Source organism: Tachysurus vachellii, chromosome 10 (genome assembly GCF_030014155.1).
Source record: "Tachysurus vachellii isolate PV-2020 chromosome 10, HZAU_Pvac_v1, whole genome shotgun sequence".
Classification (NCBI taxonomy): domain Eukaryota; kingdom Metazoa; phylum Chordata; class Actinopteri; order Siluriformes; family Bagridae; genus Tachysurus; species Tachysurus vachellii.
Genome location: NC_083469.1, coordinates 7851516 through 7870210, shown reverse-complemented (window position 1 = coordinate 7870210; position 18695 = coordinate 7851516). Strand labels below are relative to the sequence as shown.

Genomic DNA, 18695 nt, shown 5'->3' with positions numbered 1-18695 from the left:
TTCCTGAAGTAACTGAACTGAAAGTAACAGGATTGTGAGGGTTTGTTGAGAGCGTTTTAGGAAAAATTCTTTGAAAAAAATCTCAGAAAAAAAGAAAAAAAGTTAAAATAACATTTAATCATTAAAAAAATGAAAGATAAAAAGAATAAGCAAACTTATATTACTTCTTCGTCTGTGATCTTCAGAAAATCCAGATGATGCAAATTCCTGTTTATCTCAACTTGTGGAATATTTAAAATATTTTATTTTATTAGTTTTTTTCATGCGGGTGAATATATTTAGGTAAGGAAAAGTTGTGTGAATGTTGCAGGGCATAACTAAAATATGATGGTTTTTTTTTTTCAGATCCTACTGTATAACTGATGAGTCATGAAAATCAGAAAAATGAGACACTATTGTTTAAAATGTTGTTTATCTTTCCTTTAATGGGGTACAAATGGCACTGTAATTAAGGAATCAGCAATAAAATGTATTTCTTCTTCTTTTATTATGTGACAAATATAAGCAGCATTCGAAGGTATCCTGATGTTTCAACATAAGTCTGACAGGAAAGTGCCAAAATGTGTTAGAATAATGAGCTACTGTATGAATAAAGTGAGCACCTCAAAGTATCTTACTGTATGTGTGTGAGAAACAAATTCTGAATGTAAATGAATGCAAATTATAAAGCAAGTGAGCATTTTATCGTTGTCTGGATACTGAGTCAAGTTTATTAAAACCGGGACAAACAAATGCAAGATTCATGAAAGTTTGATTCATGAAAGAGGCAGATATTTGATCTGTACATAAGCTCAGTATGAGCCATGAAATATTCCAAATATAAGAGTAACATTTATAGCACTTGGCAGACACCCTTATCCAAAGCTACTTAGATTTTTATTTCATTTTGTACACCTGAGCAATTTAGGGTTGAGGGCCGTGCTCAGGGGCCCAGCAGTGGCATCTTGGTGGACTTGGGAATTGAACTCACGACCTTCCGATTGAGAGTCTAACACCTTGACCAGCATGCTAGAGTTTTTTGTACAATGATAATTCAGGAATCTAGCAAATATATCAGTATTTCATGGGCAAATCCTACAACTGTTTCAGAGAAGCAGATAATAACACACAAGTACATCCAGGAAATAAATGTTAGTTGTGATACGCTTGGACTGGAAAGTCTTTTGCCCTGCTCAGTGCATTAAGTGAAATATGGCCAAAATAGAGAGATGAGAGCATACAAAGTGACTGCAACTCAGCTGAGCTATTTTTTGCCAGATTTTTCTTCTGTTTTTCACTGTGTGTACTGAGCTGCTTGCTCCTTTGGGGAGGAGGGATGTGGAGTAGGCGGGAAACTGCTGCTGACTACAAATGAGAACAGCAGCCTTCACTCTGATCCCATCAGCGACACTCTATAAACACGCTTTTCCCCAGACACACGACTGAAACGTGTAATGACGGACATGATACGTGCTTCTATAACGCACACCGTAGCGTAGATTAAGAAAGAACATTGCAGTGCAGTGTAGATGCCTTACCAAATTGTAAAAGAGGTGGAAAGAGGAGATTGTTTAGGCTAAAACCAGAACATTGAATCCTCATTCATGAGACTTAACACCTTGTTTTCCTTTTACAAGGCATTATTCAGGGAAATGTATGGGACACGGTAGACATGTCTAAATGCTGTGCATATATTCACCTTATAATCAAAATGCTTAAAGTCTGAAAGTAAAAAGACTGAAATCTTTATATATATAGGTAAGTATATATTTAAATAATATATTTATATATTTTTAAAAATATATTTTAAACAATATTTAAATAATATTGACAATTAACCAGGCTTGATAGTATGCAGAACTTACCTATATATATGAAGATTTCAGTCTTTTTACTTTCAGACTGAAATCTTTATATATATAGGTAAGTTCTGCATACTATCAAGCCTGGTTAATTGTCAATATTATTTAAATAGAATCAGGAGCCTCATTTTTCATACACATGCACATACTTTTTTAGATATAGTTCAAAAAAACCCCTTTTATAGGAAAGTTTATTTCGTTTATTATGATTACGAATAGGGGGCACGGTGGCTTAGTGGTTAGCACGTTCGCCTCACACCTCCAGGGTTTGGGGTTCGATTCCCGCCTCCACCTTGTGTGTGTGGAGTTTGCATGTTCTCCCCGTGCCTCGGGGGTTTCCTCCGGGTACTCCGGTTTCCTCCCCCGGTCCAAAGACATGCATGGTAGGTTGATTGGCATCTCTGGAAAATTGTCTGTATTGTGTGATTGCGTGAGTGAATGAGAGTGTGTGTGCCCTGCGATGGATTGGCACTCCGTCCAGGGTGTATCCTGCCTTGATGCCCGTGACCCGAGGTAGTTCGTATAAGCGGTAGAGAATGAGTGAGTGATTACGAATATATTTATTGAGATTGAAGGCTGAACTTTTTGTAAATTAGTTTTTTTGTGCATATTGTCCCAAATCTGATTTTCGCCGATAAGATGTTTACCATATATAACCATAGAACCATTTTTGTAGAAATCTAAGAACATTTAAATACATTAAGAAGTCCTTGTAGAAACCTAGTCCAAAGACTGCATAATAAAAACATGTTGTGACTCACTTTGCATTTAATATCATTTACATTTACATTGATTTATTATATATAAGAATTACAGAGTAGATCTTATTTGGAATAGCACGACCTTTGAGATTTTGAAAAATGAATTATATTTTGTTTTGTTTTTAATATAACAATATAACAGTAGTTTCTTTTCAGTATTATGCCTGGCCGTATACATACGGTTATATCTTTATGGAGCGATATCAAACTATATCAACCGATATCAAACGATATCAAAAATATTATAATGAAGGTTTTGGTCTTTGCATTTATTATTTTTTTGCTTGCTTTTTTTTAACCTGCTTGCTAACTTACAACATGGCCAATATTGCCATGGTCGATGTTGCCAACATGGCCAACACATATACTGTACACACAGTTCCAAAGTTTAGGCGAAACCCTTCTCAAAATTATTATCTATATTACTGCCCTTTGCTTTTCAAAAAACCACATTAAGAAAATATGATGTAGGTGATCACATACTTTTGGTTATATGTCTCTAGACTCTTTGTCTCATGGTCTGTAGACCATTTTTTGGTTGTAACCATCTGTATATCAAAAAGCCAAACATCTGGCAGAATGTGATCCAGGGTGTAGATGGCAACTGCTTGACTAATCAGAAATAATGGCTCCAAAAGGATTGTTGTTACAACTTCTAAACATGTCTCCCTATTGGTGTTCATTAAGCTTCAGCAAACATGTGTATACTGTTTTTTTAAGAAGAATACCCCAAAAAAAATGTGAAAAAAATAAAGAAAAACGTACCTTATAAGCCGCTACTGATTTGTATTGTGGATTCAGCCTATTTCAGATTCTTAGCTCAGATCATGAATATAGTACATGATCTGAGAGAAAAGAGAAAAGTGGGATGCTGGGAAACTCACCCTGTAATGTGGGGAGGCCCGGTGGTCAGAAGAACCTGTGGTGGTTTGTCTCTCTCAATCAGCCATACTTTGTAGAGGCCTTTTTGCCTGGGGTGCAGAAATACAGTCACATCCAACCCACAGGGTCGATGAAGAGAACGAAGCCATGGACTGAGAACCCACGGTCCTCCCACAGCCGAGCCGTTCACTAACACAAAGCGGCCTGGAAATAAAATAGCAAAATGTTAAATGCATGCATCTATTAATGAAATGAACAGATTTATTTTTTTATTATTATTTATTTATTTATTTATCAAAGAACTATTTGCTTGCTGAAGGCAGCTCAAGAGAATGCCTCTGATTGGACTGCTAGTCAATTTGAATATGAAACCTGGAGCGCAAACGCTAAAATATGCTCACACAATCGAAGACATGACTGGGGGAAATGACAACACCAAAAAAAATAAATAAATAAATAAATCCTGTAAGAAAGACATTATTTAACAGAAAAGGAAAATCAAAGCCCTCTCAGTGGGCTTTGATTTATTACTTTCTCTCCCTTTTCCTTTCTTTCTGATATATTCAGCTCCTTAAATCAGTAACTTTTTTTCACAAAGAATGGTAGGAAGAAGAAAGGTGAAAGGGCAGAAAGGCCTTCTTTTGAAGAGAAGAAAAATAAAACCATCATCACTAGAGACAAGAAATTCCCCATTTTCAATACTCAAACCGTATCTGTAGTCTTTATTATTCCATCAACAACCATACCAGTCATTCGAGATCAGCAACTTTGGTTCTCTACCCACAGAATCTTCTGAATTATGGTGGACATTTATCTTTTGTTCTTAGTTTTCCTTTTTCTTTCCTTTTTTTCTCCCGCCATACAAAAACATGCCAGCAGATGGACTGGGTTATCTAAATTGCGTTTAGATGTAAAGAAATTCAGATGAATGCTTGCCTAAACCTCACAACTATCCAGAAATGCAAATAAAATATCAATGGATTATGAGCATAATAATTACTGTTCTTACACTCACTCACTCACTCATTTTCTACCACTTATCCGAACTACCTCGGGTCACGGGGAGCCTGTGCCTATCTCAGGCGTCATCGGGCATCAAGGCAGGATACACCCTGGACGGAGTGCCAACCCATCACAGGGCACACACACACACACACTCTCATTCACTCATGCAATCACACACTACGGACAATTTTCCAGAGATGCCAATCAATCTACCATGCATGTCTTTGGACCGGGGGAGGAAACCGGAGTACCCGGAGGAAACCCCCGAGGCACGGGGAGAACATGCAAACTCCACACACACAAGGTGGAGGCGGGAATCGAACCCCCAACCCTGGAGGTGTGAGGCGAACGTGCTAACCACTAAGCCATCATGCCCCCCGACTGTTCTTACAGTGAATCAAAAATAACTGTTATTTAACATACATTCAGAACATAATATCCTATAAAATAAATAAATTAATTAAAAAAACCTCTAATGTCTTTTGACTTTGTAGTTCAAAAAATATTCTAGGATATTTTGAACTTTGGTACATTTACTAAATTGTTGTTGGCTTTTAGAGCCTTGTGAAATGGACAGTAAAACGTAATTAGATGCATGCAGCATTGGCATTCAATTTTGGTTGATTGTTTTTGGCTTCTATACCCAAAGTTATGCAGGTGCCTCTGATGGACTCAATTCAAGTGTTCAAAATGCTCCACTAATTATCAGTGCAGTTCCAGAGATTGCTTAGCACATGCAAGGACTTCTTGAGATATTTTGGCTGTATGTTTGGGGTTGATGTTCTACATTCAGTTCTATGGCTGATGAAAATTAGCTTCTCTTCTGATATGTCCTGCATTGCTCAATTTTAGTTTTATTTGTGTTTAATCTAAGCAGAGTACAGGGCTGTCAAGTATCACGCATTGAGAGTGACAGTCACGCATTTGGGTCTTTTATCACGCTCTCCTGCCACACATTGTATTTCTCACGCAGAAAAACGTTTTGACTATTTATCATATATTTAATATGCCGCAGCGCCCAAAATGTATCTGTCCGCACCGCTGTCTCTATGGAACCGGGCAGGAATCAAGCGCGTCTCCCCTGGAGTTCTTAGTCGAGCCTGACACTTATCAGCCAATCAAAAAAAAAGAGGCTACACAATAGCCAATCAGAAAATAGCACCATTGTATCTGGGTAAGATTTAACGCATCAACCAATGAAAAAAAAAACATTCATTAGAGAGGGTATTTTCGATGGTCGGTTTAAACAAAAGCTCAACACGAAACAGCTTGTCTCTGGACGGGACATTGTCCTCAATCATGACCCTGAAAATGTCTGGGCTTGTGCTGAACTGTTTTAAATGGGAGACAATAAACGCCAGTCATAATCTCTCTCTCTCTCTCTCTCTCTCTCTCTCTCTCTCTCACACACACACACACACACAAACAGACACACACACATAAATAAATGGAAATTGAACAAATACTTTGTATTTGGTTAAAATGTGGTCAGTGATCCTGGTGAAACATATATTCTGAATACTTTTTAAGCATCTCCTTTCTTCTTTCTCAGCAGAGATGTTTTGTATGCACGGTAGTAGCGGAGTGCAGTGCGTTGCTAATGGTACTCTGTGTAACTGTTGTTGACTTCTCTCTTAACTTCCTTAGCATTATTCTGAGATAACATTGTGAAATCTTGCGTGCGCCTGTTCGAGGACGATTAGTTTTGATTCCATCAACGTTCCACCTGAATATTTTAAAGCCAATTGTACTGACAGAGAATTCTGAGGATTTCCTTTCCATTCGAGAGTTGTTTAAAAATGAGAACTTTACAACTCTCCTACACCTTGCACATGATTTTGCTTTGTTGCATGAAATCTTTCTAACCGATCTTTTAAAATGACCAGATTTCTTTTTAAGGAACATTATATACTGGATCTCATTATTCAGGATGAACTCAAAGTTTGACTTAAGAAAATAAATTATGTGCAAAATTCTGTGTGAAATGTACTATTAAAAGATAAAAAATAATAAAATTTATTATAAATCCATTTAAGGAAGCTGAGAACACTTAACTGTCCAAAACACTAAGACTGATTGTGCCCTATGATGACGACTTAACCAGATCGACTTACAAAAGTACAATTTAAATCTGTACAATCTGTTTAATGTATACACCTAACCACTGGACGGTTAAGGGCCTTTCTCAAGGGCCCAGTAGTAGCAGTGTTGTACTGCTACTCGTTCTGGGATCCAAACTCATGACCTTCCAAATAGTCACCCAACACCTTAATCAATGAGCCTCAAGTCACATTGATTAGACTTCAGGCTCAATGGATGTATGGATAAATGGATGGATGAAAGTATTGTATACAATCTAACTCAGAAACATCAGATCAGAACACTACAAACATGAATGCCTACATTTCTGAAAGAAAAAAATGAAATTAAATGTGCATGAAAGTATTTTACACACCGATTTATTTAGCCCAGGTTCCACAAATGAGGCCAATTTGTATATCTTTATGAATCTACTTCAGGCATTTAGCAAATTTAAATGCATACTTTTAAATAAGACATGGTGGGATTTTCAATTTGGTAGGTTAACGGAGTTGGACATAAAAAAAAAAAAAAAAAAAAAAAAAAAAAAAATCCAGAGATATAAAAGTGGCTGAATTAAAATACTGTCTGAACTGCCCCAGGGGACTGGAGAAAAAGGTAGCCTTAATTGTACCTTCATCAAAAAGAGTTTTTCTCCTTTTAGTATAATTTTCTCAGTTAGGCTGTTATTTCTACTTCCTGCTAAATGCTCATGAGCACAGTTTAGCTGGAACCCATTACAGGCTGAGGTCCTGTGTGCTTGAATCTCAGTACACTCCAGAGAGTCTGTAAGCAGACACATGAGCAGGTCTGGGGCATTTTTCAAAAACGTTCCACAGTTTCCACAATTCTGTAGATGTGCTGGTTACACAACGAATCACATGCCATAAACGCAAGATCCTATTAAAGATTAAAGGAAATACCAACAACGCAAAAATACTCAGATTCCTGTTCTTGGCAGCCAGGAGAAGAACCTGACGCTATCTTCTGAACCTTTAGTTTATCCACCTTAAATATGAACATGTTGAGCTATTGAGATGCTTTTCTTCTCACCATGGTTGGAAAGGGTAGTTATGTAGTAATGTTGTTGTTTTTTGCACCATTGCATGTAAGCTCTAGAGATTGCTGTGCATAAAAATAGCAAAAGATCAGCAATTTAAAAAATACTCAAGTCAACCCATCTGGCACTAATCACTGAGATCACACTTTATCTCTATTTTGATGTTTGTTGTGAACAGTAACTGAAGCTCTTGATCTGTTTCGGCTTAACGTTCGGCTTTTGGCTGCGTCCACGTGATTGGCTATAGGAGTAATTGTTAGAGATATACTTATGTAAAGCTGCTTGGAGACAATGTGAATTGTTAAAAGAGCTATACAAATAAATTGAATTATTAAAATATTGAGGATACTTGCTGCTATTGCACTCTGTTTAGACCTAAACTGTATTTCGTTGCCTTGTACCTGTACATGTGTAATGACAATAAAGTTGAATCTAATCTAATCTAATCTAATCTAACCCTAACATGCCAAATATGAATGCATTACTTGAAACAAACAAACAAACAAAAAAGAAAACAGATACAAAAAGAGGTTGACATCTCAGGATGTCAGGATGCAGAACGTATTTTTTCTTTTTCAGCATTTCAGTAATTATACTGGCAGACCCTCCTGAATAAAGGCTTCCAGGCCCCCAATTCGACTCATATTTAATTTAAAAAAAAAAACTTTTCAGTTCAGGTCATGTTCATTTCGATCTGAATAAAAAATCAGACACAGACAATTGGATCATTGCATTACACCCCTAGTGTAATAGAACCTGATATGATATTTGATATTCACTGACAAAGCAAGCCAGCATTAACAACTCTACATGTCTTCAAAGTCGCCCATCTGAAGAAACCGATCTCGGGACCTTTTGAGAAACGGGTACGAATTCAAACAACTGATTTACTCAATTTTATTCCAAGGGAGCTGTTACAAAGAAAAGAACAAACATTAACCCCACCCACAACCTTGATATATATATTTTTTTCATATTTCATATGCTGCAAATTATCGTGAAAGCATGAGGCCATGTTTACCGGAACGGAACCATTAAATTCTGATGCTATTACTCACAGCAATCACAGCAAATCCTTTGGAAAGCATCCACATTTATCATAAGGTTGGAAGTAAATTACTTACATACTATCAATCCAACCAACTGCTACAAGACTATTTGCATTTTGACAGATATTTAGAAAAAAAGATGAACAAAAAAAAACCAAAATCCCCAGCGGCAATGCATGCACCGTCCAATGCACCATTGCAAAGTTAATCTAATATATTTTTTAAATTTTATTTTATATATATATATATATATATATATATATATATATATATATATATATATATATCCTGAAAAATGAGGTGCCCGTTGTAACGAGAAACGAGATCCATGTAATTTGTCTTTAGCCATATTTTACTTGAGGATCACAGCATAGTACTGAGCAGGGTTTGAATTTGGAGAGGAACAATTAAGGGATAGAAAAACAAATTTAAATCCGAAAGCATGACTAAACAGCCACACACAAACAACTCCCTCTAGTGAACCTAGAAAAAAAAAAAAAAAAAAAAAGCCTAAACCATAAAGTAATTTCCAAGCAAAACTGCAAATTAATTGCATTTTCTTTTCGAAACATTCGGAAGCCTTTGTCATTGCCTAAGGAAATGAATAAAGCACTCAGGCTAAACAAAACAAGCCATGTACAAGGTTTTATTGCATTAAACATAATTTGCACAGTGAAACTAGAGTGACAACATGTATTGTTAAAGCTTTAGTGAGGAGAAAATTACTCTATTTTTTTCACCTAGAGAGCAATATTTAATAATCTGGATACTAACAGGTGTAATTGATAAACTCCTGCATGTGAGGTTAGTACAGGATATATCAATGTTAGGGATAATAATCTGATGATGTGGTGTGAAATGATGCCTTTACTATCCCATTATTTCATTATTTTTTTATAACGACATGCTACAGTATGAAGTGTTTTATAGCTCTTATACACTGGGGGGAAAACAAGCTTTTAAACGAATAAACAAAAGAACTATGAAATACAATTAGTTTTGAATAATTATATATTTTCAAATCCCTTGCCTTTATTTAAGTGCAGAATTCTCTCTCTCTCTCTCTCTCTCTCTCTCTCTCTCTCTTTCTCTCTCTCTGTCTGTCTTTCTCTCTCTCTCTCTCTCTCTCTCTCTCGTAAATCTATTTTTTTTTGTTACTTTTGTACATATTGACACGAGTCGCTTCATATGCAATACTGGCTGCACGAAAGAGTTTCACCATATATTAAAGTTTTTAAAGTATAATACTTGACTTTATACTAGAAAAATCCTCATTGTATTTGCTTAATTCAAATGTGTACATTGGTAGTGTGTATTGCGTTACATTAACACAATTTGTTTTCATGATTTGAGCATGTACTTTCATGACTCTGGAATATAACTAAGGTATAAACAGGACTCACCTTGAGTCCTGGATCAAACCCAGGTCAATTTGAATTGTGTTATTACCCACTACATTATTATTTCTCACAGGATTTTAAAAACAATTATGTATATTTTTTTCCATAGGTGCCAACAACCTTATGAGATTTTATTATGTAACTGGTTAAATGTACATGAAATTATCTGACTCACTGATAATACATAATCTAGCCAATTAGAAGCTAGTGTAAATGAAATAAAATCCAGTGTATGCGATAAAATTTTGCTTGATGAGAATATTTTTATGAATTTTATATTTTAATACTTTTAATAAAAAACATCTATCTCTTAAAATTGATAAAAATGTTTCCTGTTGCCAAGAAACAACAAATTCTGAGCCGCTTGTCTCTATTCTGAAGACAAGCGGCTTTATATCAGACTGTTACACAGGACTGTAACACTAGAGACTCTTTCTAAAACTACTGTAAAATAGATAGTGTTTCTTTCACAATTAATATTATTTAATTTAATAACAAAAGCCAATAATAGCAATCTGCCTGCTTATATACTGACATGATAGACAGATTAATTCATTTCATTTAAACCTGTGACGGGGGCACGGTGGCTTAGTGGTTAGCACGTTCGCCTCACACCTCCAGGGTCGGGGTTCGATTCCCGCCTCCACCTTGTGTGTGTGGAGTTTGCATGTTCTCCCCGTGCCTCGGGGGTTTCCTCCGGGTACTCCGGTTTCCTCCCCCGGTCCAAAGACATGCATGGTAGGTTGATTGGCGTCTCTGGAAAATTGTCCGTAGTGTGTGATTGCGTGAGTGAATGAGAGTGAGTGTGTGTGCTCTGTGATGGTTTGGCACTCCGTCCAGGGTGTATCCTGCCTTGATGCCCGATGACGCCTGAGATAGCCGAGGTTGTTCGGATAAGCGGTAGAAGATGAATGAATGAATAAACCTGTGATGGGTTATGGTGCCAAAACTTTTGCACTCAGAAGGACTGGCTCATTTTACAGCATCCTTTTTCGACTATTTCAACACCAAAGTATACTTAAAACATCTAGGAATAATTTATTTAGTCATGTGTTAATTCTTTTTCCTCTCCCTTCCATTTTGTAACATAAGAATGATTTAGAGACGTAGAGATATTATCCAGAATCCCCACAGATCTCGGATCTCTGGTTTGAGCTAAGCAGAAGTAGAAATGAATCTTAAATTACAACATGCGTCTGCCTGAGGGTTAACGGAACAAAACCGATGAAATTATGTTGAATGATCTTTCCAAATATCTTTCTTAAATCGAGCCGTGTAATAACGTACAAGTCTAATAGAATTAGCCATATTTTCCTCTACATCCACAATCTCTCACTCACTCATTTTCTACCGCTTATCCGAACTACCTCGGGTCACGGGGAGCCTGTGCCTATCTCAGGCGTCATTGGGCATCAAGGCAGGATACACCCTGGACGGAGTGCCAACCCATCGCAGGGCACGCACACACTCAAATTCACTCACGCAATCACACACTACGGACAATTTTCCAGAGATGCCAATCAACCTACCATACATGTCTATGGACCGGGGGAGGAAACCGGAGTACCCGGAGGAAACCCCCGAGGCACAGGGAGAACATGCAAACTCCACACACACAAGGCGGAGGCGGGAATCGAACCCCCAACCCTGGAGGTGTGAGGTGAACGTGCTAACCACTAAGCCACCGTGCCCCCCATCCACAATCTCATAAACCGAATCTATACTAACAGCACAACGCAGTTTGTGTGACTTCTAAAGATGATCATAAGATGCTCATTAAGCTGATCGCACAACACTGTTTTATCTTCCTGCTCTGGAAGTCCTCAACCATTGTTTCTTTGTTATTTGCTACCTTTTTTTGTTTCCCAGATTCAGGTTTTTGTTGCTTGACACCAGGAACCTTTGATCTCCGTCCGTCTCTGTGATGTCCGAAACAAAAGGCCATGTCAAGCACAACAAAGAACGGCAGAGGAACAACAGCAAAAAAAAGCACTGAAAGACACTCTCGACTCCATCTACCGAGCTGAGATAAAAAAGTCATGTAGTATCAGAGCAAACAAGTAACTGAATGCCGATGGGACATCATGTTCAAAGGCTTTCTCTGTCTAATGTTCCCTGAGACAGAAGTACCAACACAAGTACTGTGTGTTACACATTCTGTGGGAATCTGTGTGAGACAATACGGCAAAAGAGACGATTTTCATCCTGTATCTTTAAACCTTAGCGCTTTATTGATTTGTTTACTGGTTTGTTTGGTTTTTAAGATAACTCTTAATGAATATACCTAGCATTCACAGTAAAATGTCCTAATATGTTCTTAGGAAACATTAACCAAAATCACCTTGATAACTTAATCCTTAAATCACTGAGGATATTGCTGAGGCTGAAGCAGCCGTTTTACTTGAAGCATGCTACAAATGCTAAACATGCTATAAATTCAATAAAATGACCATTGAATGTCATTTGTAAAACTGAAGATTGTTTTATTTTGTGCCTTTTCTAGATAGCAACCTACATAACAATCCAACATGAATTTATTTAATTGTAGAATTCTGTCTCTTTTTCACTCTAAATCTATTGCTTTATTTTAGACATATCGACATGTTTTGATTCGATTTCCATTCTCAGAATAGTTTGAACAAGATGTAAATAAAGAAATACGAACAATGCAAATCAATGTACTTTTCTTTTCTGTGTAAAACCTTGAATTTCCTATCTCTCTCTCTCTCTCTCTCTCTCTCTCTCTCTACTATATATATATATATATATATATATATATATATATATATATATATATATATATATATATATATATATATATTTATCTAACCATCTATTTATCCATATATCCATCCATCTATCCATCTGTCTGCTCATCATTTCGTCAGTCTATCTATCTATCTATCTATCTATCTATCTATCTATCTATCTATCTATCTATCTATCTATCTATTTCTCTGACCATCTATATTTATCCATCTATACATTCATCAATGCAACCGTTTATCTATCCATCTTGTCTGCTCATCATTTTATCAGTCCATCTATCTATCTATCTATCTATCTATCTATCTATATATATATCTATCTATCTATCTATCTATCTATTCCCCTCTAAGCCAAAAGAGTGGCATCAGGAAAGCAGCCTGTTTTAGTCATCTTGTTCCTCACATCCCTCGGGTGAGACAGCTGTCCATTAGTATATATGCAGCTGGTGGTTGTGTGTGCTGACAGTTTGTAAAGCTGCACTGTGGATCGTGGAGCAGTGGCTCTGCCTGTAGCTAAAGTAACATGTTGTGAGGAAGCTGTTTATTGTTGTCTCACTTAAAAGCTAGCTGAGAGTCTTTGTGCTGAGATCAGTGAGAGTCCAGTCCACTGAGGCTGCTTTTATAGGAATCTGTTTTCAGGCACAAGAGGTTGATAATGGTAGAACATCTCATTTCCACTTTTATAGTTATTTGCCCAAATGTCAGTGAATACATACGCCAAGTCATAAAATTAACTTCATCATCTAAGTGGGTTTTTTTCTTCTTTTTTTCATTCAAGGGCATGCTAGCATCAGAATAGGCTGCATAGGTGGATGGTTTTGGCATTGAGTCTGTCTCGGAAAATGATATGAGCATCGTCTCAGGGTCTGTGCATTATCCTTAATATCATTCTTATGTTTCTTTAATGTCATCTTTATACTTATGTCGTCCTTAATAACGGGTTAGATGGAGGTAAAGATTTGTTGTATAAATCACAGGCAGACATGAAGGGCAGGGAAGGGCGAAAATGCTGATGAGACAATGATTCGAACCTGAATAACTAGGCTAAAAAAAACAACACAAACAATTCTTATTAACATCACTGGTGAAACGCAGGAGCAGGTTATTTAAATGGGAACGTGGGAAGAGTCTGGAACGTTCAGTGTGAGGTGTTAATACACTCTAGACACCTATTGTACCTATACAGTATATCTTCACAATTGTAAACACATAAAGGCAATTTAGTATAGACAATCAACCTGCTGGCATGTTTTTAAGAGGAAATCAAGGGGTGTGGTAGCTTAGAGGTTAAGCTGTTAGACTACTGATTGGAAGGTCATGAGTTTGAATCCCAGGTTCAACAAGCTGGCCCCTGAGCAAGGCCCTTTGCAAACCACTGACTCTAGATCTGGCTGAAACCTCCACAGCGTTACCAAATTAATTAGTGAAATTAGACTTGAAATTCTAAACACAAACCTGAACTGCAAATGAATGCATAAAAACAAAGCCATGTGTGGCTTTACGACAATCTTAGTAAAACTGAAGAGGAAAAAGAAATCACCCGAGGAGACTATTACTTTGTAAGATATTATTTTATGGGTGCTGTCACAGTAGATGGAGGAAAGAGACTAGAATTATATCCACCTAAACTAACACAGTTGTCTTCCCAGAGTTCCAAGAAGTTCAGTAAATGAATTTAGTTCAGTAAGTTAAAATACATTGCTACGATAATCTAGAAATAGTTCAGTGGGTAATTAATGTTGCTGGTGTTTCTCACTCTCTGCGAATGCTTACTGCAACAAAACAACGTTCGTTTAATTACTGCGGTAACTGAACGCCAGACAGTTTGGGGTTATTTTAAGAATCACAGCCATGATATTTGGTCGTCATTTACAGACTTACTGTTCCATTTATTTTCTTCTCCAGTAAATAATGGCAAATGACAAATGGATAAATTTCAGTCATATCCTGAAGTAGAAAGGCTTTGTGCTGCAATTCATCACCCTAATGCTGTTAGTGTTATTAATATCTGTTGATATAGACTCACTGCACAGTGAACTGCATTTACATTTTCTGTTTAATTTTCATTCTATGGATCAAAAGATTTCAATTTCACCCCATCATCCGCTTACAATTTACATAAATGTCATAATGTTTTTCTTTTATTTGTTTGTTTGTGTTGTGTGTGTGTGGATGTGTGTGTGTGTGTGTGTGTGTGTGTGTGTGTGTGTGTGTGTGTGTACCTTTAACGCTTCAGATTTAGAAGCAAGAATACTTTACAGCTCAGAAATAAACGTGAATTCTGATCTTCACCTGCAAGCTTCATCTGACCCATCTTCAAATCATCCATCTGTCTGTCAAACCATTTTCAAGGTCGAACTAAAACACTAACAATCCACAGCGGAAAAGCGCAACCAAAAATTTTGTGCTTACTTTTTTTTTTTTTTAACTCAAACGATATAAATCTATTATCCTCAAAACATTTTTTTTCAAAGATAGAAGAAAAGGAATGCTTTATAATAAATGTGATAAATAAGACAGCATTCTACCTTTTAGTATAATTGTAATTTATTATAGCTTTTGTTCTAATAGATAATGAGATAATGGTGAATAACTGGTGAATAAACAACCTTCCAGGCTTCTAACTGAAGATATATATACAAATATACTGTACGTATATATATATATATATATATATATATATATATATATATATATAAAAATTTAGCCATTATAGAACAGAAAAAGCTACGAAGATTTGAATTCTGAAAGCCATTCATATGTATGAATGTGCCTAAATTTTGAGAAAGGGAATTTTTTTAAGTAATGACTCCAGGCTGTAGAAAGCTGACTGAGTTATTTATTGGCAATACTAATAGAGCCAGTGCCAACACCTAATGTGTTGAAAGATGGTACAGCTCAGCACCAAAAAGGCCGAGCACTGGGTTGCATTATATATAGCCTCCAGTTCAAATGCTAGAGCCAGAGAAAAACTCATTTTGTACTTTTTTCTTCTGTGCAGTAGACAGAAAGAAATCAATAGGTAATATGCCACCTCGTTTAGGGAACTCTACGATTATATAATGATGGAGATCACATATAGTAAGGCCAAAGTTCCCCACATTGATCCACACCTCCAAAATAGAGAATGACTCTCCTGCTTTAAACTAGAGAAAAAAGGGGTGATGCGTTCAATCTAACAGGTTTTTATTCATGTGGTATTTTTTTAAATGCTCTGTTGCCCTGCATCAGGTGTCTGGGATTAGTCTGCAACAAAATATAGAAAAAAAAGGTTATCGATACCTGTTGGATCACGAGAATGGTTTTGACATTATTAATCAGGTACCTGTGTGTGTGTGTGTGTGTGTGTGTGTGTGTGTGTGTGTGTGTGTGTGCCTGTGTAGCGCATACAGTACACACTGAACTGAGTGCAGGTTTAAATAACAGCAAAAAAAAAAAAAAAGATTGTATATATTAGATAGCCACTAATGAGCACATGTATTTAGGCTATTTATGGGGGTCATAGGAAGAAGCAGAGATTAACAGTAATCAGAAATGATGGACATAGTCTTTAAAAATGATTTAAAATAAATTATTCACTAATCCAAGGATCACAAATAAACAGTAAGTGCAGCCATGATCTGGGTCCTTGTATTGCACTGTCTAATTCACTGGTCCTTTCTGTGTGTGTGTGTGTGTGTGTGTGTGTGTGTGTGTGTGTGTGTGTGTGTGTGTGATAATGCTACACACAATTAAATACACAAGATTATCGGCCTAAACAACCAGAGGAATGCACGAGTAGCTCTATAAATTGTATAAAGGAATCAGAAGGTGGTCACTTTGTAGTTAAGACAAAAGGAATACATCCATAAATCAGTAACATCCCCTAAAGCACAAACACCTCTGGATTCAGGCAATTCCCCAACAGTGACAGATCTGTGGCCAGATAATACCCCAGCCTGAGTCTTTAATCACTCTGAAGAACCAGATTAGTGTAGAGGATCCAGGACTGAAAAAGTCTATCACTCTCCAAAGAGGACAGTCTCTACAACTATCCCCTTCACAGCAGACATATTACCTGATTAGCTTGCATCAACGGAAGTTAATAACTCCATTAGGGGCAAGAAGACATGCTATTTTTTTTTCTCTTTGATTCTTGGAATTGCTTTCTCTGTAACGAAAGTGTAAAAGGAGGCAGGGGGTGGAGGAGGAGGAAAGGAAGGAGAGTTGAGCGTGAGTAGCACTCAGCAAGCATTGTCCTTGAATCATTAGGGATGGGCAACAGCCTACTATTAATCAGACACTTGTAGTGAGATCCAGTTTAACATGTTTACAACAAATACTGAATACGCTCATATAAAAAAATAAAATGCCAGAAACATTTCAAAAGATCTATGTTATTAAAGACAGTCACAAAGCCTTTTTTTATTTGTATGGGTGAAAGCATATCTTCTCCAATCTTAAGCAAAGATGTGACCTCTTTTCCCATAGGGCTGTGGATGTGCCAGTCAACTGTCAACTCAGATGACTTCATCATTCATGTTCTGGCACTTCATGTCCTTTTCAATTTATGTCCTAGCACTCAGGGAAACATGGATCCAGACTCATGAAACTATTTCTCTCTCCCCAACACTTCTTTAGATGGTTTATACTGTAAGGGGGCAGTTTTGCTGATTTCCCAAAAGATATAAATTCACACCTTTTTGAGTTCTTCATGCAATATAGCTTTATTTTAAGACCACACAATCTTTGATACTGATCCTATTAATATGCATATCATGATATCATGGTCATCCATCCTCCCCCAGTTTATTAAGGAACAAGACATAATAATGCCCTCCATGTCAGAGGATTCTGACAGTCCACTGGTTATTTAATGTAGGTGGAACATCCACCCACTCTAGTGACAAGCAACTGACATTCTCAAGCTGGTGATATCGTTGTCCTATCTGGACTCCAACAAACCAAAAATTAGTTGGATAGCTTGACCTTGTCTTGACATGTAACAGTATCACTTAAATACCATTCACTTACTTAAGTATAGATTTGATTTCTGCATACTGTGTATGCCATTACCTTGTAACCGTAGCTTCCTCTCTCTATCCCTCATCTCTTCCTTCAATCCCCCAAAACAGTTTTTTTTCTTAATCAAGACAAACATGCCCTTTGCTCCAGGTTAACCACTTGCCTTGATAACCTCTGTACTCACTACTTCAGATAAGCCCAATCAGTACCCTTCAAGCCATGACATGATGCCCTCCTAGGATTACAGATCAGGCTCAGGATCTCTTAGAGGAAAGGGAGCAGATTAGTACACCACTTCAGGTTGTATACAAATTTTCAATTAATTTTATATTGCATTATTTATCTTCCTTCTCTATCAAAACTGAGGAACATAACGGTTTTAACCTGGACAAGACTAAAACTTCTACCAAGTCAGAGGATTGGTGGCAAATCTACCAACTCATCAGATTAGCAGGTTTACCAATTTAAGAGATTAGCGTAGAATAGGAGACTCTTCTTATAATGTCTTCTTAATGTGGCTTGATGCTGAACATGTCTTGACTATCCATCTGAGATCCCCAAAAAAATCATGTGAGAGTGTATACATTCATTAACAGCTAAAAAACAAACTATTGGACCCCATTTGGTTGGTATGATTGAAGAATACTCTAGTCAATGCCCCTAAATGTAAGCATTAATCAGTGACTTCGTATTATTGTTTGAGACAAACAGATGTCGAGAGCAATGCTTCGCTGTCTGCTCCTTACTAAGTTTGATCCCTGAATTGTTCAATTGACCTGCTTTGTGAATTGTTTTGAGCTAATTTAATAAACATGTTAATAAGTATAAAGATAATGTTAATATGAA

The 18695-nt window shown here is 36.8% G+C and overlaps 1 protein-coding gene across 1 annotated transcript in view; it reads right to left on the bottom strand.

Annotated features, from left to right (window-relative positions):
* The window catches only part of alk (ALK receptor tyrosine kinase), a 442935-nt gene that overhangs the window by 144763 nt on the left and 279477 nt on the right, over positions 1-18695 (bottom strand). Inside the window, exon 5 of the mRNA XM_060879161.1 lies at positions 3487-3688. Coding sequence (XP_060735144.1) covers positions 3487-3688 — 202 coding nt within the window. The remainder of the gene's footprint in view (positions 1-3486; positions 3689-18695) is intronic.